This window comes from Phytophthora cinnamomi, assembly GCF_018691715.1.
Source record: "Phytophthora cinnamomi strain GKB4 chromosome Unknown Contig21, whole genome shotgun sequence".
Taxonomy (NCBI): domain Eukaryota; phylum Oomycota; class Peronosporomycetes; order Peronosporales; family Peronosporaceae; genus Phytophthora; species Phytophthora cinnamomi.
In genome coordinates, this window is record NW_027150954.1 from 308,466 (window position 1) to 331,772 (window position 23,307).

At 53.0% G+C, this 23,307-nt stretch overlaps 3 protein-coding genes across 3 annotated transcripts; 1 reads left to right on the plus strand and 2 right to left on the minus strand.

Moving 5' to 3' along the window:
- Nucleotides 1-113: 113 nt before the first annotated feature.
- On the plus strand, nucleotides 114-1,907 carry IUM83_03500 (Obg ATPase 1; the record flags this gene model as incomplete). The annotated part of the gene is made up of 1 exon (XM_067927505.1): nucleotides 114-1,907. One exon carries the CDS (start codon nucleotides 114-116, stop codon nucleotides 1,905-1,907), a length of 1,794 nt encoding a protein of 597 aa, XP_067795412.1.
- A 248-nt stretch (nucleotides 1,908-2,155) lies between these two features.
- Nucleotides 2,156-3,468, minus strand: IUM83_03501 (uncharacterized protein; the record flags this gene model as incomplete). Its single annotated transcript, XM_067927506.1, has 2 exons — nucleotides 2,156-3,139; nucleotides 3,217-3,468. 2 exons carry the CDS (start codon nucleotides 3,466-3,468, stop codon nucleotides 2,156-2,158), a joined length of 1,236 nt encoding a protein of 411 aa, XP_067795415.1.
- A 17,769-nt stretch (nucleotides 3,469-21,237) lies between these two features.
- On the minus strand, nucleotides 21,238-22,221 carry IUM83_03502 (putative polygalacturonase; the record flags this gene model as incomplete). Its single annotated transcript, XM_067927507.1, has 1 exon — nucleotides 21,238-22,221. One exon carries the CDS (start codon nucleotides 22,219-22,221, stop codon nucleotides 21,238-21,240), a length of 984 nt encoding a protein of 327 aa, XP_067795342.1.
- Between the last annotated feature and the right edge of the window lie 1,086 nt (nucleotides 22,222-23,307).

Consider the following 23,307-nt stretch of genomic DNA (forward strand, 5'->3'; position numbering starts at 1 on the left):
GGAGATGAGCGCATGCTTCAAATCCCTCGGCGAAGGTGGCCGCCCTTCTAGACCCACACTCACTCTCGCTTTGTCGCTGGAAGCGCGACCTGACCTGACCTGGAGCTGAATTCATGGCCGTGGACCTGGAGCTGCTGGCGGCGGCGGACGCCGACTTCCTGCTGGACGACTCGGCCGCCACGGACGCGCCGGCGCGCGGCGAGCCGGACGACGCCATGGCCGGCGTCTGGGGCGACCTGGAGGCGCAGGGCGGCGGCGGCGCGCAGGCCTGGTGGGACCTCACGCTGGCCGACGCGGGGGGCAAGGCCGTGGAGCTGCTGCTGGGCGGCCCGGAGAGGGAGACCATCTCGCCCGTGGCCATCGAGGTGAAGCAGACGCGCTCCAAGCTGGAGGCCAACGCTTCCAGGAGCAGCGCCGCCCGGCAAGTTGAAGTGTCGGATGATTCGCAAACCGAGTCGGAGGGCGCGGGGGCTAACGTCACTGCGTTGGCGACGTCGACGGCAATGGCAACGCGAAATTCGAACAAGAGCAAACAGGTGGCGGCAAAGGAAACGTCACCACACGCAGTTGCCGTCGGCAAGAAGGAGGTCCGGGGCAAGACGCCCAAGCCGCAACGGAAACGGAAACCGGCCGTGGGGAAAGTGCCCGCGGCAAGTGCAGCTGCGAGTGCAACTGCAACTGCAAGTGCGGGTGATGTTAAGGAGGAGAAGAAGCTCTCGCAGCTGGAGATCCGCCGCAAGCGGAACCGAGAGTCCATGCAGCGTGCGAGGCGTCGTCAGCGAGACGACGTGGAGCGCATGAAGGGCACGCTGCAGCAGCTGGAGAAGCACTACCAAGAGCTGAACGAGAAATCGCAGGCGAGACGTCGCCGAGCGAGCAGCGGCAACAGCAACTGCAACTGCAGCAATGGCCGCGACGCCTTGGCGCTGGAGGCGGACTATTACGCGCTGGCGGACCTATCGCACACGCTCAAGGAGGAGAAGTTCTTGCTGGAGCAGATGCTCATGGAGAAGCAGAAGACCCACCGACGCTTCCAGCAGGTGATGGTGGACCGGAAACAGGAGCTGGAGCTCGAGTGTCCGCTCACCACGGACGACTCGACGCTGTACTCGGACTTTGAGTATGTCCCCATGACGGAGGACCAGGCGAACGAACACATACGCAACTGCTACCAACAGATGAGGTTGATGGAGGAGACGGTGAAACCCATGGTCTCGCACTACGAGGTCCCGGACGGCGACACGTCGGAAGCCGAGTCCCCGAGCTCTCCGACTTCCCCGGGCACTCCTGGAGGACGTACAAGCACAGGAAAGCGCTGCGTGTTTCCGCCGTCAGCGACATTCGGCTGGGAGGTGCGCCATGAAGCGAATCCTGACGGAGATTTTTACGTGAGCTTCTCCAAGTTCTTCGTTGGGATCACACCGCATCAAGCCATGATGGGCAGCTGGACGAGGTATGCCAAGCCCGAATCGACGCCGTTCCGACGCCAACTGCGTTTTGAGATCTTGCAGGTCATCAACGATAGCACGTACATTGCCGGCTCGGATATTGAGCATCCCGTGCAACACGACAAGGTCATGCGTGTGATTTTCCTCAACTTCCGCATGCAAACTGAGAAAGGCTTCGTAATAGGCCGCCACTCGGTGAACCCCACCTCACCTGAAGTTCGCGCGACGGCCGAGAGAAACTCGAGTTTCGAGTACGTTGATAACTCCAACTGGGTAGAATTCTCTGCTGAACAGGATGCCAACACCGGAGAACCTGGATGTCTCGTCAAGTTCATCGCGCGCACGGAGTACAACACGCAGGAGGACGTGTACGTTCGTCTTGTAAACTCCATTTCTCGCACTTTGATCTGGGAGCAGGCTGTCGTGCCTTCTTCGTCGCTCTCGCTCCTGCCATCCTGATAGTGGTTCGCATCGCTGAGTTTCCATCCTATTCCAGTCTCGGCACCCACTGACCACCTCTACCTGCTGGTCATTAGTCGAGCCCCACGCCAAGTGCAGTCTTTGCATGCTTGAGTTATCAGTGATTTCGCAAATTCCCGTATTGGTAGAGATCTGGTTATCACCACTGAATACTTTCCCAGCACGCGATAACCACTTGCGTGTTGACGTTTTGATTTTGTCTACAGCTTGAAGTGATTTCGCCCTGTTCAACCCTCCGCGAAGGTGAACACCGGGCCAATATTTAAGTTTTCCCAACGGAGCAGTCCTAAGATAATGTCAACCGCAGCTTGACTAGCTGCAGCTTCCGTGGCGTCGACGCTCATCCTACCGGTGATTCGCACGACGCAGTATTCTTGATCGAATTCCGACCGCAAAGCATTGAAGTCGGTCCACAGCGATAGCTTCGCGGCCCAGATTTGCCCCTCTTGCTGGCAGGGTTTCCTGTTGACGGAGCAGTTGCCTATAGCGTAGCCGGAGTTCGTCTTGAGTCGGAAGCGAAGATAATGCGAAGTGACAACCTTCTCTCGAACTCGAATGCGCCGCCGGAAGACGTAAGTGTCGTCGTTGATCACCTGAAACACGGCCATAGACTGCGCGGCTGCATCCACCGGTTTGCGGTAACTCTGCATGGTTAATTCGTTGGTCCACGTGTGCTGCATGGCATGTAGAGCAGTCACGTGGTAAAAGGGTTTCTCGAAGGAGAAGAGCACCTCGTCGTTTTCTCGATGATATCGTACCTGCCAACCCAAGAAGGGGGGCAGTGGTCGAATGGTGGGGTCCATCTTCTGCTGTGCAGCACGCCGCGAAATGGCCTGCATTGCGCTCGCCACTCTCTCGTGCGTTGCCCGGACGTAAGTCCAAGTTTCTTCCTCGGTCAACGGATTCCACGGATCATGCGCACACTGTTCTTCAAACACGCAACGTCTCATGCTTGTCTCCTCCTGCGTCGCTGGCTGGTGGAAATCGTCGTACACCCGCTCTAACGTTTCCTGAAGCTTGTTCTTCTCGTGTAAAGCCCGCCGAAAGCGGAAGTTTTCGTCCTGTAGCCGTGCTCCTTCTTCGATCAGTTTGACGTACTCTGAAGGCGACGCAGAGGTCGCGTTTGGAGGCGGCAAAATCCCGCGATTCACGGTCTCTTGGTATCGAACCTCTAGCCGATGCACGGTGTCGCGAAGCTGCTGCATTGTGTCCTGTGACGAATGCAAAGCACATATTCGATAGATGAGAAGAATGTGTCCGGTCTTTAGAATGATAACCACATACATACCCTCTCCTTCTGGCGCGCCAACCGCATTTGGTCTCGGTTCTTCTGTCTCCGTCGAGACCGCGGGGATAATTTTGCGCTCGTGTGCTCGTCGTTCCTGGTCTCGCTATCGTCAGAGGCCTGCGGTGAAGACATCGGAGTGGCCCCCTGTGCGTTCGGGGACCGCTTATCCTCGACATCGCTAGACTCCGGAGACTTGAGCGAAGCATTTGCGGGGGTCGACGCTGCTGCTCCTCCTCGAGATGTAGGCGCCATGCGGCACAAATTCGTATGGCCAGCCAAAACAAGACTGGCAAGCAGAGCTGAGGTCTAGGGTCGGGTACGGTGAGGATTGGGACCGCCATCTCGCGGGTTAGCTGGCCGAGCATTGAACTGCTTATGTGCGTTCCCACCGTTTTTTGAGCAGGTTAGATTTGCTGGTGGCACTGCTTGCCATCCTGGTGCTGCGTGTTGTTGTTGCTCATGGACTGCTTTGCTTCAATACCATTGTTTATTCAGAAAAGGCCCCAAAAGCTACCCTAGATAACCTCGGTTCGGGGGAATCACTCACTTCGAACGGTACGCTAGCCTACCTCGCATGCTTTTAGACTGTTCCTGAATCTACAACTTTCATGCTCAGGCAGAATCAAACCGTCACAAATCACCGCTGCACGATGGACACGTTACGTTGCACACCGGCACTACACCTGTAAGCGCGGTCAATGCAATTGGGCAGCCATTGGACGAAGGGTGACGTTCTTCCCGACTTCGCAGTGACGTCCTGGTCGGGCGGGCCAGGCCAGAATGCAATCGCTCTGCATTGCAAGTGCGTCATTGAAAGTCTACGCACAGTCACATGTCATATTGAAGTAGCTTCGGCTGTTATTCAGCTGTTGTTCAGGATTTTCCAACTACACTATGAAGCCTCAGGCCCGCAATAGGTTCGTACACTACTTTGGAGTTCATGTACCTACCTGACTTCTCCGATACATATTTGAAGAGATTAATTAATCAACTTGCTCTTTACCAACGGAAGGATGTTTAGCGGATCACCGAGAGGTCAGGTCTTGTTTCGGGTCACGTGACCCCAGTAGCAAAATTTTTGATGGGTCACCGTTTGGTCTCAGAGCATTATGCACAATTCTAGAATGTACGATGGATTCTCAAGTGAACCACAGTCGCTCTTTTCATTTATCAAAAATGTTCACATGCAAGAAATGTGGCCACGCTCTCAAGACTAAGCGTAATCTACAGCAGCATCAAAGGCGGCGCGTCTGCAGGGAGACACGGAATCCTAAGCTGTGCTCGTCTAAAAAAGGCCAAGGCCAGGACTCGCGAGAGGGATGCCGCCCGCAAGCGTGCAAAGTATGTAAAGAAGAGAATTTACTTTAAATGCGTGATTCGCATCGACACCGCCGTGAGGATGACACACTCAAGAAACTGTGTGCATGCATTACACACTAAATGCTACAAACAATTGATAAGAACTTACCACGAGCGAGACCCTGTGTATGGGCGTCGTAGCGGCCCGCCACCATACCCATTTTGCCGTCGACCGTTTCAACCACCGCAGACGTAGTTAGGCACTAACACTGGGAATCTCTACAAGGACATGTATTTTCGAAGTCAGAAGTAGGCATTTTGCAGAAAATACACGTATGTTTTTATCCTTATCTGTTGGATGCACCACATCCTGTTTTATGTGATATTCCGGAGGTTATGAACAAATATTCCGGTTCTCGTGAGAAAAACTCCGGCAGTAGTGAGCAAATATCTGGTAGTTTTGGGCAAACCTCCGGCAGTTTTGAACAAACCTCTGGTGGTTTCAAACGAATGTCTGGTGGTTTCATGCAACCTTCGGCAGTTAATGACAGCTCACTTTTTTAAGCGTTCGTTGCAGGTTCAGTTTGTTTTCCGACTATTCTGACTAAATCAAAAGGATCATTGCTTTTGTTGGGAAATCATGCGGAAGTAACCACTTCGTGCGGCCTAGCAACTCTATACTTTGATGCCTAACAGACGCGATCCTTCACATCTGAAACCAACGCCTGTATATCTTTAACTGATGTCTTTGTAGGCGACGAAAGCCAGATCATTTCCTTTTGGCACTATCTACTGCAGATGACACGCATCGCTACAATTGAGCCTTCTCAAGAAGAAGATGCTGCAAGCTCGGAAGATTCTTATGCATACGAAAGCGGCCCCGAAGAAGAGGAAGTGGAAGGAGAGTACCAGAAAGCTCTGCAACATACAACATGGACGTACGAAAGACCTGACTACGTTCATCCATCAGCTGGCGGAGGCGGAGCTGACTCCATCTTCCAGGGTGAAGAGGGTACTGGCGCACGACGAGCTGCCATGACCATCAGTGTTGTCGTGGATCGTACGGACGGAATTCGTGACCCCGCTCAACACCCTCATTGTAACGGGGTTACACGCACAAGTGGCTACAAGCCACTTGTGAATTTAACAGATAGGTTATCTGTTAAAAGTTTTGGATACTTCCTCGCCTTGGTGTAAGACACACCAATGGATACATTGAAGTGGACCACCACAATGAGTGGTCCACACATACCCAAAAGATCCTATTGGTAGAAAGCAGCATCTTTCTACCAATCAGAGACATGCATATTAGCGGGGCTCTGACAGCCAGCCGCTGCCAACCCTTTCATAGATGATAAACAGTTTTTAGCAGATTTTAGAGGAAGATCAATTTACAAACAATACAGTTCTCATTTTACCTTAAACTAGCTACTTGGAGTCTTGTCTAAGTTAACTTATATTTGTGTATTCAAATATAATTAACCTAAGTAATTACTAAGTACTTACGCTTCCTCATACACGTTGCGCAACGTGTAAGCTAAAGTAGTGAGTCAAGTTAGACCTACTACACCTGGTAGCACTTTGTAGTCCGTCCGACGACCGACTGCTTGACGTTCGTACGCGGTGTACGAACGCGGAGCCGAGAACCACATGAGCACGGAGGTGCCCATGGAGAGCTCCAACACGCCTGCAACGCATGTTGCACGCGCTGACTGCCCCCACCTGTCTGACCCAGAGTGGGAGGCCCTCCAACGACTGTCAACAGTCATTGGAGAAGCGGCGATAGTTACAATGCTGCGTACGCTATCGCCGACGGAGCAACATGGTGTTGCTCTGGGGTTCATCATGAAGGAGCAGCGTGACGCTGCTTCCTCAGTGACGGCGTCGTCAGGGACGACGCCGCGTACTCAACCATTAAAGTTGAGCGTAAGCAATTACGTGGGAAGAGAGGGCGAGCCTCTCCTCCGATGGCTTGTCGAACTCGACACAGCCATAGCGGCTCGACGCATCGTCGACCCGCTGTCGAAGGTCGCGTTCGCCATGTCCTGCCTTGGCGGACGCGCAAGGAGTTGGGCGTATGGACGCCGACTCTCCGATCCTACGTGCTTCAGCACGTACGAAGTGTTCAAAGAGGAGCTCAAACAAGCGTTTGAGCCCCCGCAAAACGAGTTCCGGTCGAGGGCGGAGTTCCTCGACCTTCAGCAGGGTAAGCATGACGTCCATGCTTACGCGCAGCGCGCACGATATTTGGTATCAAATATCGTGACTAACCCGATTGACGAGGCGACCAAGGTCGTCACGTTCATGAAGGGGCTTAGAGATGGGCCTGTGAAGACCTATCTCTTCCGAGAGTACCCGAGTACTCTCGAAGCTGCGATTACTCTTGCCATGCAAGAAGAGTTTAGCCTGCGGCAGGCTAAACTGCATGCGAACGTGCCGAGGTCGCAACCGCGCCCGGTAGTGAGCACGGGAGGTCCGGAACCAATGGGCCTCTCGAATGCAACGGCTGCTGGTCACCAGCAGCACGGAAGTAATGTGCGATGCTTCCGTTGTGGAAGGATCGGTCACTTTGCCAGAGAGTGCACGGCTCCCGTGCACTACAATGGTGGCTGTCGTGGCGATGCCGGGCATCAAACAAAAAACGTGAACATCCAGTAGCCGCGGGGCGCCCTACTGGTAATGCAGTCGCGCGTGCCGACATCGGGCACGCGACACTGAGGACTGCAGCCCCCAGTGAGACCAGCTCTCACTGCAAGAAACAAGATGACAGGCCAAACCTAGTCATCTTTGTTAAAATGAACAGAATACTGTAGGTAACTCTCAACAATATATTACTCTTAACCTCTTATTCCTATGCCTACTACTCTAGGTCCGTGCTCGGTACCTGGAGGCAAAAGAGGAAGTGAGCTCGTCTTCGGACTGCGTCCTCGACAGCTCACTCCTCGGCCTCTTGTCGTCATCGCACTATGGATGGCAGGAAGCTCTCTGCACTATCCAGATCGCAGCTGGCGATCTGAACATTTTCCTCTCGTACTTGCTAATATAAACATTAACAACTTAACGAGGTTTTTCTTTCATTATTCAATTACTCGACTGGCAGACAGGCGTTGCCTGCAGCCATTCTACGAGCGGGGCGCGCGCTGCGCGCCTCCTCATTCAACACTCCCACTAAGTACTAGGGGACAATTTCAGTTCGCGAACGCCTAGTTTCTCTCTTAGTTTCAGGAATTGTTTTGTGGGAAGAGCTTTAGTGAGAATATCCGCTGTCATCTCTGTTGTAGAGCAATAGGCTATCTTAAGGCGACCGAGTTCAACAAGGTCCCTCGTAAACAGATAGCGGATCTCAATGTGCTTATTTGCTTTGTGATTTCCAGGGTTTTTCACAATGCTGATGGCAGCGTTGCTGTCACACCATACTTGCACTGGTACCTTTTGAGGAAATCCCATTTCTCCCAGCAAATGCCACAACCACTCACTTTCCTTGGCTCCCTCACTTAGTGCGATAAGTTCAGCTTCAGCAGTCGAGAGTGACACGCCTCCCTGTTTGCTACTGCACCATGACACACTCGCTCCGGCCATTTGGATCACATACCCAGTTACGGATTTACGTTCTTTTGATTGACACGCGAAGCTCGCGTCAGTGTACACTTCGTAAGTCACGTCTCTCGTTTTTCCATCGAGAAACAGACCGTACGTTGACGTCCCTTTCAAGTATTTGAGTACTCGCCTAGCTGCATCCCAATGCGTGCGGTTGTAGCAAGATAGAAATTTGCTTAATTCTCTAACCGCGTTGGCGATATCCGGGCGTGTGCCACGGACCAAATATTGGAGTGAGCCAACAATACCTCTGAAGTCAAAGGGCTGCGCAGCAATTTGCTCTGCGCTTAGTTTCGTCTCGGGCTCGAGTACGAGGCCAGGCACTTGTGGTGTCATTACTGGCGCGCATTCGCTCAGTTTGTACTTTGTAATCAGCTCTGCAATGTACTTGCGCTGTGAGATCATCATCACACGCTGATTTCTATTGCGGTGCACCTCCATCTTGAGGATATAGTGAATGTCGCCCAGATCTTTCATTTTGAACCGGTTTGACAATTCGGCTTTCAGCCTGTTAATGAGTCGCATATCTCGAGACATGATCGTCAGATCATCGACATATACCACGACTATGATCCATTCTTCTCCCACTTTTTGCACGTAGATGCAAAACTCTTTGTGGCAGCGTGCAAAACCCATCGACGTCAAAAAGGTATGTAAAACTCGATACCAGATGCGTGGGGCTTGCTTCAGGCCATAGATGCTCTTTTGAAGTTCACAGACCAAATGCTCATGGCCTCGCTTAGCAAATCCGTGAGGTTGCCTCATATAGATCTTTTGCTCTCCTTCCATCGTGCCGTTCAGAAACGCCGTATGGACATCCATCTGATGGATATGACAGTCCAATATCGTTCCAATCGCCAGCACTAGGCGTAGTGACTCGAATCGTGCCACTGGTGCGTATACCTCGTCACAGTCTACCCCAAACTCCTGGTGGTTGCCTTGTGCTACGAGGCGTGCTTTGAACCGCTCGACAGTCCCGTCAGCGTTATACTTTACAACTAGTACCCAATGACATGGCAAAGCCTTATGCCCAGGTGGCAGTCGTACGAGTCTCCACGTCCCATTCTCGATCAAGGAGTCGTACTCAAGTTCCAGAGCCTGTTTCCACTGCTCTCTATAAGGGCCACTCAACGCATCTTTGAGCGATCGTGGTGTAGGCACTCTGTGCTCTAGAATGTCTTGCGCAACGTTGTGCTCTAATATTGCCTGGAAGCACTGATAGTCCGAGTATCTCTTCGGTTTCTTCGCCACTCGACGTGGGCGGGGCTCGCGCCTTGGTGGCGTATCCACGAGTCCCGCACGTCGGCGTTTCTTAGCTCCCACTGCTGGGTTACTGGCCTGCGCAGGTTCTTCAGCTCCCACTGCACCAATAGACCCTCCCACAGGTTCTTCAGCTCCCACTGCTCCGGTAGACTCGGTTGCAAGTGCATCGGCTCCCTCTGCTGCGGGTAACTCTCGCGCGGCAGATTCAATTGTGAGGGCCTCATCAGTCTGCCCGAACGCTCGCTGGACCATGCTGGCTACATTGGTCGTATCGAATAACACGTCTCGTGATTGGATGTGCTTGTTGTTGTACATGTCCCAGAGTCGATAACCCTTCGTTTCCTCCGACATTCCGAGGAACCGGCACTTTACGGCACGAGCAGACAGCTTCTTGTCCTTTCTTAGGACGGCAGGGATATGCGCAAAGCACACAGAGCCCCACACGGGTAGCTTGCTCACGTTGGGAGGTCTCCCATACACCATCTCATACGGTGTCTTATTTCCCAACCGCGCCATAGGTGTGCGATTTTGCACATACGTCACGTACATAAGCGCTTCTGGCCACCACTTGTGTGCCATATCAGCGTCTTTCAATGCGCAGCGAACTCTGTCCAGTTTGCTCTGATGATCTCGCTCTGCAGCACCGTTCTCTTCAGGGCTGTAGGCATTCGATGTCTGGAATACACTTCCTTTGCTTTTACAAAAGCTTTTAAAGGCTGCATTCACAAACTCAGTTCCTCCATCGGACCTGATCCGACGAATCGTGAACTTTCCCTCACGCTCCAGCTGCAAAAGTAGCTCCTCTACTTTCTCAAATACTTCTTTCTTATTGCGCAGGACATAAGTCCAACGCCATGACGTGTTGTCGTCAATGATGCTCAGAAAGTATTTAATTTTCCCGCAGCTGCCATACACCCCAATTGTTTTCATGGGGCCGTTTGTGTCCATGTGAATGGTGCTAATCGGGTGTTCGTCTCTCGAACCCCTCGCATTCCGGTAGGACATCCTCCGTTTCTTCATCTCTGCACACGTTGTGCAGAAGAACGGAATTTTTCTTAGACCTGACGCGGGTAATTTTGGCATTCCAGCCACTAACTTTGCGCTTAGCATCGCAATAACTGCCTCTTTATTGAGGTGGCCTAGTTTGACATGCCACTCTTGCAGTGTGCGCTCAAACCTTTATTATTAAGGTGAGCTAGCGGCTTACATGGCCCTTGCTTCACTGCGTTACACAGCAGTTGTCTTTCTTGAAGCGTTTTATTTTGCATATAATACGCCCCGTTGATAGCTTTCGCAACAAAAACTAATTCGTTTTTGAAAAGTACAAATTTGTACTCGCCAGTTAAGGATCCCAAAATTTGGTACCCACCGCGCCTGAGCCAGAACTCGCTCAGAATGTTCGAGGTAGCGTCCGGTACTAACGCAATATTTTCGAACAGAAAAGGTCTAATTCCTCGTGGACCATGCAAATACAACTTTATTGTACCAATATGTGTATTTGAATGCTTAGAGCCCTGTGCAAATGTAAACATGTACTGGGTGTTGGGCTCCTTCCGCACAAACCGCGCTGTCTCGCTAGTTAGGCCATGCCCGCACCCTGAGTCAAGTACCCAAGAATTTGTGGTTAGATACATTTCATCATCTAACAGAAATGGATACAAACTTCGCACCTTTTTCTCGAGCTCAGTCAGCATACCGGCGAAAGACTTCGTCGTCTCAGCAATCTCTTGATTGCTGTCCTTGCCTGGCTGCTCTTCCATGTCCACGTCGCCGTCCGGTTCCTTACCCGCGGCTTGAGCCTTGCCCGTGGCGTCAGCATTCACTGCGTTGACGACGGTATCCATTGGCTCGTCTTCGTCGCTGAAGGGCAGCGTGCCCTTTCCCGGGGTCACGGGCACCTCGAAGTTGCTCGGAGGCGGGCTCGTGTACCCATCAGCTGTCGCTGGTGACGCGCCGTGTTCAGCGTTGCACGCGTCCACCGCCACGGCTTTAGCCAGGCACTCATCCAGTGGGACTTCACGTCTCACCTTGGCCTTGGCCCTTCCCTTGCCGCTGCCCCTCATCTTGGGCGTTGGCTCGTGGACTTCCTTGCGAGCCTGGCGGCTTGGCCTTGACCAGATGTTCCGGCGGTGCACGCCAGCTGCCTTGTCATGTGCACGCTTGGGGCAGTTGATCATCTTGTGTGGCCCAACATTGTTCATTTTGTTGTGCTCACCACCACAGTAGTGGCACTTCATTGCACCAATGTTGTAGTGCAAATCGCGCACCGGCCCGTCTACGGCCTTGCGCTTGCCAAGCACAGGCCCCTTCGGATTTGAAGGAGCCGCGTTGACATGGTTGACCGCCTTTCCGCTGGCCAGAGCCCAGATCTCGCTCTTGCTCTTGGTGCCGAAGATGGCATTGAGCTTGTCGCTCACCTTCTCGAGCGTAAACCCATCCTGGGTCAGCTCAACCGATGAGCCCCACATGTGCCTCGGAAGCACTCCGAGCACCATCACCAGCATGAGCTGGGAGGTCAACATGTGGCTGTGCAGAGCCTCGTGCGCGTTCACGTTGACTTGACTACGCACACTGTTGAGATCTTGAAAGAGCTGTCCCACGCTCTTGAAGTCGGTGTTCACCATCTCCATGAACTGCCGAACCAGCCCGACGACGCCTGCCGCGTTGCTCAGGCTGTACTGTTTTTCAACGAGCCGCCAAATTACATGGACGGGCTCGTCCATGCGCTTGGTCGCGATTCCCTTGAAATCGCCCGGCAGCGTCTCGCACAGCAGCCGCTTGATGTACGACGACTGCTGACTCAGCAGCGTCTCGTGCAAATCGTGCTGCCATGCCGCGTCTTTATCCTCTGCAGGAGGACGCGGCGGCATTACCGGCTGGCTCTCGAGCAAATCCTCGAACCGAGTCAGCGGCTTTGCACGCTTGTGCTGCAGCTCCTCCAGCGCGCGTTGCTCGCTTAACGCCTTGAGGTGGATGACCAGCTAGCTCTTCCATGATGCGAAGTGCAGAGGCTTTCCGCTGAACCGCAGCGAGTCGACCGAACTCTTGTCAACTTGGGGCTTGCTCATGTTACTTGAAATGTTAAAATGAACAGAATACTGTAGGTAACTCTCAACAATATATTACTCTTAACCTCTTATTCCTATGCCTACTACTCTAGGTCCGTGCTCGGTACCTGGAGGCAAAAGAGGAAGTGAGCTCGTCTTCGGACTGCGTCCTCGACAGCTCACTCCTCGGCCTCTTGTCGTCATCGCACTATGGATGGCAGGAAGCTCTCTGCACTATCCAGATCGCAGCTGGCGATCTGAACATTTTCCTCTCGTACTTGCTAATATAAACATTAACAACTTAACGAGGTTTTTCTTTCATTATTCAATTACTCGACTGGCAGACAGGCGTTGCCTGCAGCCATTCTACGAGCGGGGCGCGCGCTGCGCGCCTCCTCATTCAACAATCTTGAAGGTTTACTCGAAGAGAGCGAGTGACTCTCTTCGAGCTCTGGTGGATTCAGGCGCGTCGAACAACTTTGTTCGACTACGAAGCCTGCCGAGACTTGACTTCGAGGAGGTAGATACACCTCGAAGTCTTCTGGAGGTACGACTGGCAACAGGTGCCATCGTAAAGACCGAGAAGCGCGTCGTGAACGTGCGCTTCTCGTACAAACAATGGATGTTTGTCGAACACTTTATCGTCCTGGACCTGGACGATAAGTTCGACGTGGTAATGGGCATGCCGTGGCTTGCACGGCATGATCCGGTAATAGACTGGAAGAAGCGCACGCTCGTGCGCTTCGGACGCGACAGCGGAACAGAGAGCGATGGCCCTGTTACCGCAGCGCGCGCACCAGCAGGTGCGCGCGGCTCACCAGTCGAGACAGCGCTTTATGCTGCTGTCCCGGAGTGCCCAAGACGTGCGCGAGGGCGCGCACAAGAGAAATCCACGTCGGCAATGCTGCCGACGTCGGAAGAAAAAGATGTGTTGGTTCCGGGAACCAACACCCACGTTCAAGCGTGTAAGGGACAGTCCCTGACCCGAAGCGGTCAGGTCGACGACGCACCCTCGGTAATGAGGGACTCCGCCAATGAATGGCGTCGAGGTGACAAGGCGTGTCAACTCCGGGAGTTGACGCTGCAAACAGTGCGGACGGTTGCAAACGTACCGCACTGACGCGATTTGCATGCTGTCGTGCAGCCGGGCTGCACGACGAAGCGCCATGCGATCAAGCCGGGCTTGATATCGCGCGCCCGCAGACAGGGTCTGCCGGCGAAGGGACACGTTACCGTGCAGCCGGGCTGCACGAAGGAAAATGCGGTCAAGCCGGGCTTGATACCGCGCGCCCGCGGACAGGGTCCGCCGGCGAACAACTGTCCACGGCCGGGCCTGGACCAGAAGAACAACTGTGCGGAGCCGGGCTCCGCACAACAAGAAGACGGCGCAAGCGGAAAACGCTGCGCAAGTCTCGGTCCGGGACCGAGACGCAACAAGAGCAGTCTGCTGGGCAGACTGCGGCGGTGACGCCGAATGTCGAGACGCTAAGCGTCTTGACACGCACCGATACTGGATTCCAGTATCGTGACATGGAACTCGCTAGTCCTCCGACGACGGCGTCGGAGTTGACTTCGCTTCCAGCCATGAGCTGGAAGCGCTTCACGCGCGACTTGCACGATGGACGCATCGAGCAAGTCTGCGTTCTTTCGGACAGCGAGAGAACGGCGAGCGAGAGCGAAGAGCTGAGGCAGCTCTTCATGGGAAGTACCACTGAGAGTGAAGACACTCTCAGTGCGAAGACGAAGCGAGAGCGCTTCGAGGAACAAGGTTGGGACTCGCTGAAGTCGAGTCCCTATTACAAATTGTTGAGGGAGTACAAAGACGTACTCCCGGAATAGATTCCTGCGGAGCTTCCGCAGGATAAGGGCATTCAGCACGAGATTGATCTCGTGCCGGGCACGAAGTACTGTGTCACGCGGCAGTGGCCACTGCCGCGAGAGCAAGTGAAAGCGATCGACGACTTCTTTGAAAGTCGTCGTAAAGCAGGACAAGTGCGGGAATCAAAGTCCCCGCACAGTGCTCCGGCGTTCTGTGTCAAGAAGCCACAGGGCGGATGGCGCATCGTTCATGCCTACAACAAGCTGAACGATGCGACGGTACCGGCGCAGACGCCGATACCACGAAAAGATGTTATCATCGATTCGATGGCCGGGAGCACCGTTTACAGTGCTCTCGACTTGCGAGATGGATTTTATCAAATCCTAATGCGTGAGAGCGATATCCCTCTCACGGCAGTGAGCACGCCAAGCGGCATGCTCTGGGAATGGCTAGTAATGCCACAGGGGCTTAAGAACGCCCCTGCGACCTTCAACAGGTGCGTGACGCACTTGTTGCGCTTGGTGCGCGATTTCGCACCGAGCTACTTCGATGATGTATTCATCCACAGCCGGGCTGTGGACGGGAAGACCGACGTAGAGATGCACAGGGTGCATCTCCGGCAGCTACTTGAGCTTATGCGAAAGCATAAGCTCTACGCGAACCTGAAGAAGTGTATCTTCGGGGCGAGCGAGATACCCGTCCTCGGGTGTCTCGTAGGGAAGAATGGTGTCCGCCCTGACCCAGAAAAGGTCAGAGTGATCAATGAATGGCCAACGCCTTCAAGTGTCAAGGAACTGAGGCAGTTCCTTGGCTTGGCCACGTACTTGTGCAAGTACGTGGAGGACTATGCGGGCAAGATCCGCCCGCTGTCACAGCTTCTTAAGAAAGAAGCTGTGTGGAATTGGACACCCGATTGCCAAAAGGCATTCGATGCAGTCAAGCGGGGCTTGACTGAGGCGCCGATCTTGGCAGTGGCTGACCAAGATCGCCCATTTCACGTAGTGTGTGACGCATCCGATTTCGCGATCGGATGCGCCTTAATGCAGCACGATCACGAGGGCCGTGATCGTGTCGTCTACTACCAATCGCGTCAGCTGAAGCCAGCTGAGCGCAACTATCCGGTGCATGACAAGGAACTCCTTGCCATGAAGTATGCACTCGCAAAGTTCCGAGTGTACTTGCTTGGGAGTAGACCATTTGTGGTCTACACCGACCATGCTTCACTGCGCACCGCAGTGAAGTCGCCACATTTCACAAAGAATGGCGAGATGGCTCTCATTCTTTGCGGAGTATAACTTCCGGGTCGAATACAAACCCGGAAGATTGAACGTGGTGGCCGACGCGTTATCACGTCGGCCGGACTATGCAGAAGCTGTTGACGTCAATGCCATTGACGCCATGCGATCGAGCAAACCCACATCATCTCTGTTGGATGATGTGAAGGCCGCGTACGCGTACGACGCGGACGCGAAGCTCTTGCTGGCCTATGGCACAGCGCCTTCTGACAAGTCCCGTCAGAAGCTGCCCAAGCACCTTCGAGCGCGTGCACACCGCTTTCGTGTGCACGAAGGACTGCTACTTTACAACGCAGTCGACGACAACGCGGATCGCGTTGTCGTGCCAAATGACCATGACCTGCGACTCAGGATCATGTACGAGTATCACGATGCCCCGACTGCGGGACATCTCGGACGTGAGAAGACTTACGTCCTTCTCACGCGCGACTTCTACTGGCACCACCAGTATAAGTGGGTGCGCAAGTACATCCGTGCTTGCGAGGTATGCCAACGCGTAAAGCCTGCGCCATTCGCGCAGGCTCCACTGCCATCACTACCGACTCCGTCGGAGTGTTGGAAGTCCATGTCTTTGGACTTCATCTTTGGTCTTCCCCCGGATAGCGGAGGGAACACCGGTGTTGTGGTCTTTGTAGACCGTTTCAGCAAGATGGTACATCTTGCTGCGGTGCCAGCAGAGGTGACCGCGAAGCAGACGGCCCGTCTGTTCGTCGACATGGTGTTCAAACACCATGGCATGCCGACCGACATCGTGTCGGACAGAGACCCGCGCTTCACAGCGCACCCGTGGCAAGAAGTGTTTACACTTCTTGGGAGCCAGCTTTCCATGTCGACTGCGGATCATCCGCAGACGGACGGTCAAACCGAGCGCGTGAACCGCGTGCTCGTCGACATTCTGAAGAGCTACGCTCACTCGTTCCAATACTGGAGCGAGTGCTTACCGATGGCAGAGTTTGCCATCAATAACTCAGTGCATGCCTCGACCGGGCATACACCGTTCTACGTGAATGCCATGCGGCATCCACGTCTACCGAGTTTACTCGGAGTGATGGCTCCCACTTTAAGTGGGGGAGGATCTACGACTGCAATACAGCAGCCGCAGAAAACCGCTGACACTTGCACAGTGTCAGCTGCAACAATGGACAAACCACATGAGTCTGCGCAGGGCGCAGACTCCCCCAACAACATGGCCAACGACCACGGGTCTGCGCAGGGCGCAGACACCGCAAAGAACCACGCAGAGGCCGGGCCTCTAGCGGAGAGCGAGCTGAATGACTTCAGCTCGGATGCAATCAGTTTCATCACCAAAAGACAAGCCGTGATTCGGTTTGTCCAAGACACAATAGCAGCTTCTGTTGATCAACAGAAGCTGAACGCAGACAATGCGGGCAGAGGCAACACAAATGAATTTAAAGTTGGTTCATTAGTTTTGTTAGCTACACAAAACCTGCCTAGACATGCAGTTTCGGATTTCGGAGCAAGCAAGCTTGCTCCGCGCTTCATCGGGCCGTTCGCTGTGTTGGCACGGCACGGCAACGCATACACGCTAGACATACCGTCTGGCATGCGCCTCCATCCGACCTTTTACGTCGGACGGCTGAAGCCATACCTGCGGCACGAGCCATCTAGCTCGGCTGACCCGAAGCCTCGGCAGGAGCCGAGGCAGAAGCGGAGGACTTGGCCTCGGCGACGAGCAGCCTCTCCTCCAGCGCGTCCGCGCGCTGGAGTAACCCCTTCATCTGGGCCCCCAGCTCGACCTGGATATTCGAGGCGGTCTACGAGACCGCCGCGACTTGGGCCTTCTGGTTCGCCAGCTCCTGTTTCAGGGCGGCGAACTCAGCGCCCTGCAGACGCTCCACGACGGTCACCCGGTCGTGGAGAGGCGCATACTGATCAGCCCCGGGCTGATCATACCCGGGGCGTGTTCCCACCCCCGCCACCGCCGATCCGTGACGCCCGCGGCTCAACCCGCTGGATTGTTGAGCGGATTGTTGGCCATAGTATCCCGAAAACAAACCCTCAAGGGGCTCGTTTTCGTATTCGTTGGAGAGGATTTCCTCCCCATCGAGATACATGGGAGCCGCGGAACGTCTTGCTGGAGGACGTTCCGGAAATGGTGAGGGCGTACGAAGAGCAGTACGCGCTGGCGCAGCGGAAGTAACACGAGCGCTGCGATCATCGCTAGCGCCCGAACCCTCACGTGCTAAGAACTTAGCACGGAGCTCTTTGAGACTCTCGGGCACACGGAACGACGTGTACCCGTTCAGGTCGCGGTCGCTCAAGCGGACCGCGCCTGGGAAGCACTTCGTGCACTGAAAGCCCTCGGGCACAGCGCACGGCACATTTGCCTCCTCAGCAGCAACATGAAGTTGCTCCAACTTTCCACGCTTCGAGTACGTCTCGAAGCGATCACGCGCTTGCTTAATCCGATCACGGTAAGCACTCGGCCTCTTGTTGAAGTTCTCAACAAAGGCGTTCCAACTTTGACAAAGTGCCTGCCATTCGGGCACTTTGCTGCGAGAAGAGGTCTTCTTGCTTTGAAACCATCGGAGCTCATGAAAGAGTCCGATGTAGTAATCGCGTCTTTGATGCGTTTCCGCATCAAAGTGCAGCTCGGCAGCCACAGCGTCATCTTTGATGGCGCTGCATACGTACAGCGGCACCTCATTCGGAGGTACCGAGTTCCCATACCGGTCCGCGATCTCGGACGCGGACGGCATCCATGGATCGCGCGCTCCGCCTGCAGCGCGCGGAGAGCCTTGAGCTTTGACATCACGCGCTGCAGCAGCAGCACGCGGAGTACTGAGAGCCCCAGCGGAAGCGAGTGGGGTATCACTCTCAGTACGCGAACGCTTCGAACTCGAAGCGTCCGATTCGTCCCCTTCACGCGGACGAACGATCTTGGCGTGAGGGTCGAGCGATTCGCTCGACACTCAGTCTTTACGCTTTGAGGGCGAGTCCTCCTCGCCCTCCATGTCTTCATCGTCGTCGTCGAAGTCGACGACGTCGCCATACTTCGCCTTCTGGCGCTCGAAGTAGTCATCGATGGAGAGACGACTCTCCACCGACTTCGGAGTCTTCTTTTCTTGAGGCGCGCTCATCGTTGAATGAGCGCGGGTTTCTTCTCCAAACGCGGAGAATTGACGAATAGTCAATTCCAAAGATTGACGTGCGGAGACCCCGCGCGTCTAACCTTAAGGGGGGGATGGTGTAACGGGGTTACACGCACAAGTAGCGATAAGCCACTTGTGATTTTAATAGATAGGATATCTGTTAAAAGTTTTGGATACTTCCTCGCCTTGGTGTAAGACACACCAATGGATACATTGAAGTGGACCACCACAATGAGTGGTCCACACATACCCAAAAGATCCTATTGGTAGAAAGCAGCATCTTTCTACCAATCAGAGACATGCGTATTAGCGGGGCTCTGACAGCCAGCCGCTGCCAACCCTTTCATAGATGATAAACAGTTTTTAGCAGATTTTAGAGGAAGATCAATTTACAAACAACACAGTTCTCATTTTTACCTTAAACTAGCTACTTGGAGTCTTGTCTAAGTTAACTTATATTTGTGTATTCAAATATAATTAACCTAAGTAATTACTAAGTACTTACGCTTCCTCATACACGTTGCGCAACGTGTAAGCTAAAGTAGTGAGTCAAGTTAGACCTACTACACTCATCAACTAAACGAATCTCATACACAGCATGACCGGTATGGAACTGCTATTATCAGGAATAGTTTTCAGTACACACACGCACGAGTTTCCTCCAAGAAGATTACCTACCGTTGCAGCATCTATCGTCGGACCGGATGCAAAGGGAAGATTGAATTCAACCTATTGTCCTCAATCTTTTCCAACCCCGTTTATCACACATACCGCGATGATGCGGTTACCGCGGACGTTTTCAGAATGGTTATTACGAAGGCAACACTCTACATGGACTTATTGCATGGGCACACCCTCGACTTCTGGAGTTGTTGTTGTACCCGAACGCCTCTATCTTTGTGGATGGAACTTTCCGGTCGGTTCCACGACCATTTCGCCAATGTCTTGTTGTAATGGTCGACGATCCTGCTAGTCGTGTTTTGTTCCGGTGATGTACATCCTAGCTACTGGAATGTCGGCAATACCTTATCGCAAAACGTTTCTGCTAGTAGCAGATTCAACGGAGCAACGCCTAAGGCCAAGTCGTGTCGTTTGCGACTTTGAACAGGCGCTAATTAATTCTATCGGAGCCCAATTCCCGACTGCCCGTATCGTTGGATGCATGTCTCACTTCAAACAGGCTATTTGCAGACGTATGATCAAACTAAGATTGAGCAACAACGTCATCGATTTAGCAATGGAAACTGGAATGCTTGATATGCTAACAGTTATAAGCCCAGAACATGTCGTCCCGCACGGAATTGCTTTTGTGACTCGAAAGATCCGCCAAGAATGCTTAGCCCGAAATTTAGACTACTCAGACAGTAAGTGGACAACGTTCTGGAACTATTTCCGACGCACATGGGTTAGACGATTTCCAGTCGACCTGTGGAACGTGCATGGTATGGACTTGTCGATAGTGCCACGAATCAATAACCCTCTCGAGCGCTTCAATCGTGAATTGAATGCGTCCATAACATCTCCGCATACTAACTTGCCTGCCTTCGTCGGAGTGATAGATATGCTATCTCGTAGATACGTTCAGCTACTTACGGATATATCCCAAAGAAGAGCAACTACCCCAGCCCGTTATGAAATTCGTTTACCAACTCCAGTCAATGCTCTTCCGTCGGGCAGTCAGCGCTGCCACTGAAGCACCAACTCGAACGGAACGCAGTTATCAAACACGTCGTACTCGCCGAACCCAACAGCGTTCCAATACGACCACGAGACGTAGTACTCGAGCGTCGAACAGAGTAGCTGCGACTTTATAAGATACACAACCCAGAGTATTTACTTACTAGTTCATATTAAGTAATTCGAACCTTTTCATTTTTTCCAGTTGTTTGCATTTCAGGTCTTGTTTGGGTCTGGTCTCACCTTCGGTCTCAAGTTGTGAGGTGACCTGAAACGAGACCAGACCTCTCGGTGACCCGCTAAAAAGTCTACCTTACCAACTGCATCTACCCCTGATTGCATCAAGAAGTTGCGGCCGAGTCGAGTCTGTCAACGACGACCTCTGATTTTTTGTTCATTTGTTCAAGTCGCTCTGTATGACAACGCTGGGGATGCTGTCGTTCTCAGCATTCGTTGACTCATCACTCGTGTGGTTTGTTGAATTCAGCTTTGCATCTTCGCGACCACGGCAAATTAGTAGTGCTGGAAAACGTGTCGACTCCATGAGCTTATTGGTTACTGTGAATAACAGAAAATGAATTGCCTCGTGTCATTGTCGAGCAAGCATTGTGTTCGTGGAATAGCGTTGCTTGATTTATATTATCTCGCGGGGCCGTATGTAGCGAAAATCTTGTATTCTGCTTCCACGATCCTGTAGAACGTCGATCTGGATAACAGTAAAACGAAGACCACAAGGTTAGTTTGATAGGAGCTGCCATTGTAGTACACTACTGAAAGCATGGGACAACATGTTGGAGGTAGGGAGGGTCCTCCGTGTATTTCGCTAACATCAAATTTGTTCGTACTCGTCGGTCTTTCGTTGACCGCTGGGTTGCACCCTACGTGGCGGAAACGCAAATGTCGTGGTGTTTTTAAACAGCAATACTGTTAGGCAAGCCACTAAGCGTGCCCTTGGCTGTCGCAGCTACTTGAATGCCCGAGAAGGTCAACTCAGAAACCACCTTCGAGTTCACCACAATGTCATACAAGTTTGTGGCAGTGCCCTTGAGGCCAGACACCGTCACGCCCGTAATCTGCGCCTGGCTGGTGGCTGCACCAGTGTAGCGACCCAGGGACTTACTGTAGTCCGAATGCACGACGATTGCGTTCAAGACGTTCGACAGAGTGTTGTCCAGGAACTTTACATCACTGACGAGTCCCTGGAGACCGATAATAGTCTTGATGCGGAGACCGTTGGTACAGTCAATCATGTGGTTGCCCTGGGCAGTAAGGCCCTGAACCGTAGTCGTCTTGTCAACCGATTTACCACCAAGCGATCCGATCGAGATACCATGACTTTTGTAGCAGTAGTTGTTGGTGAAGAACGTGTTGGTGCTAGACTGCATGGCGAGACAGTCGTCCTGGTTGTAGATCGTGTTGCCCGTGATGGTAATGTGGTCATTGCAGCTGAGGTCGAAACCGTCCGTGTTCGTGGCAATACCGTTGCCAGCCCTAGCGTCCAGCGTGAGGCCACTGAGTGTCGTGTACTCTGAGTCGACAATGCTGAACGTGCGGTATGGCGTGTTCAAGATAGTGAAACCGGATAACGTTGAGTGGTGGACATTGTGCACTTGGAAGAAGACCGGGCGAGTGATCGACTGGCCCTGTTTCCAGTACCAAGCGCCTTGGCCATCCAGCTTGCCGTTGCCCTTCACCGTAAGGCTCGATCCACTAAGCGTCACAAGCGGCCCATTCCACTTCAGTGTTCCGAAGGTGGTTGTCCCCGTGAACTGAATGGTAGCTCCGGTCTTGGCACCGCTTAGATCCAGCGTCACTCCGGCAGGAACAGTTAGGGGCCCGACGGTGACAGTGCTGCAGGACGAAATATCAGTGCCCTTCTTGTAGATACCAGTCAGGTTGCACGTGCTACTGCCCCCAGTGCTTGTGCTTTGCTGTTGTGGTTGTTCCTGCTGCTGCTGTTCGTCCTGCTGCTGCCCATCCAGTTGCTGCTGCTGTTGTTGTTGTTGTTGTTGTTGTTGTGTTTGCTGCTGGACATGCTTGGAGCCCTCAACTACTTGACGCATCATGGGCGAGCCGTTAACAGTAGCCGCAACCAAGGCAATGGTCGCAAATGCCGCGGAGATGAACTTCATGATTAACGCCTGTGTTACAGTAGAAAAGTTGCTGTCTTGATGTACTTCACTTGAGGCAGAATTGAAAATGAGGGCTAAGAACCGCCCGGAATCCATGCACATCGAAGTTATTATCTAAAATCATCAACGTGGTCGATATTACCGATGTTGGGTGGTCGTACGACCACTGATGCTCGATTTTATGGATTTGGTACTGTAGCATGACCGGCTTGAAGAGTCTGAGACGATCCGCTTCACTTGTCCACGCAACTGTACGTACCAGATGGTACCAACATGCTGTTCTAGCTGCATGGACTTGTAGCATGGAAACCTCGTAGTCCCGTTCAACTCGACCAAACGCACTGTACCACAGTCACAGTACCGGCTCGTCGAGGCTGCTGCAAAACTCAGCAACTTACACGTATCACAAGCCGACATTACATGTAGGTATCCACACTGTTGGTTTCACGACGTTAAGGAGTGTAGCCAGACTATTCGAAGAAAGACGGCAGCGACGGTGTGTTGTTGTGGAGCACGTACATGTATGTATACCATGGAACGTACATGTATACAATGTACTAGTACATGTATTGTGCATGCATTGTATGGTGTACCGATACTGTATCGGATATACGTGTATAAAACCTACAGTTTATTGATTACTCTAAATTGATGCTGGCAACAAGTGTTTCTGCAGAAGTTGGCCCCGCCTCAACTTGTTGTGCCGACGAAGAAGCAAGTGTACTGTAATCATAACTTTCGCTTAGGCATGTCCGTTCTCCGTAATGTAATACTGTACCGACTGACCCATACACACAACTTTAACCGTTGCGCTGCAGGTTTTGCGAACTAATTAGTCTGGACTACACT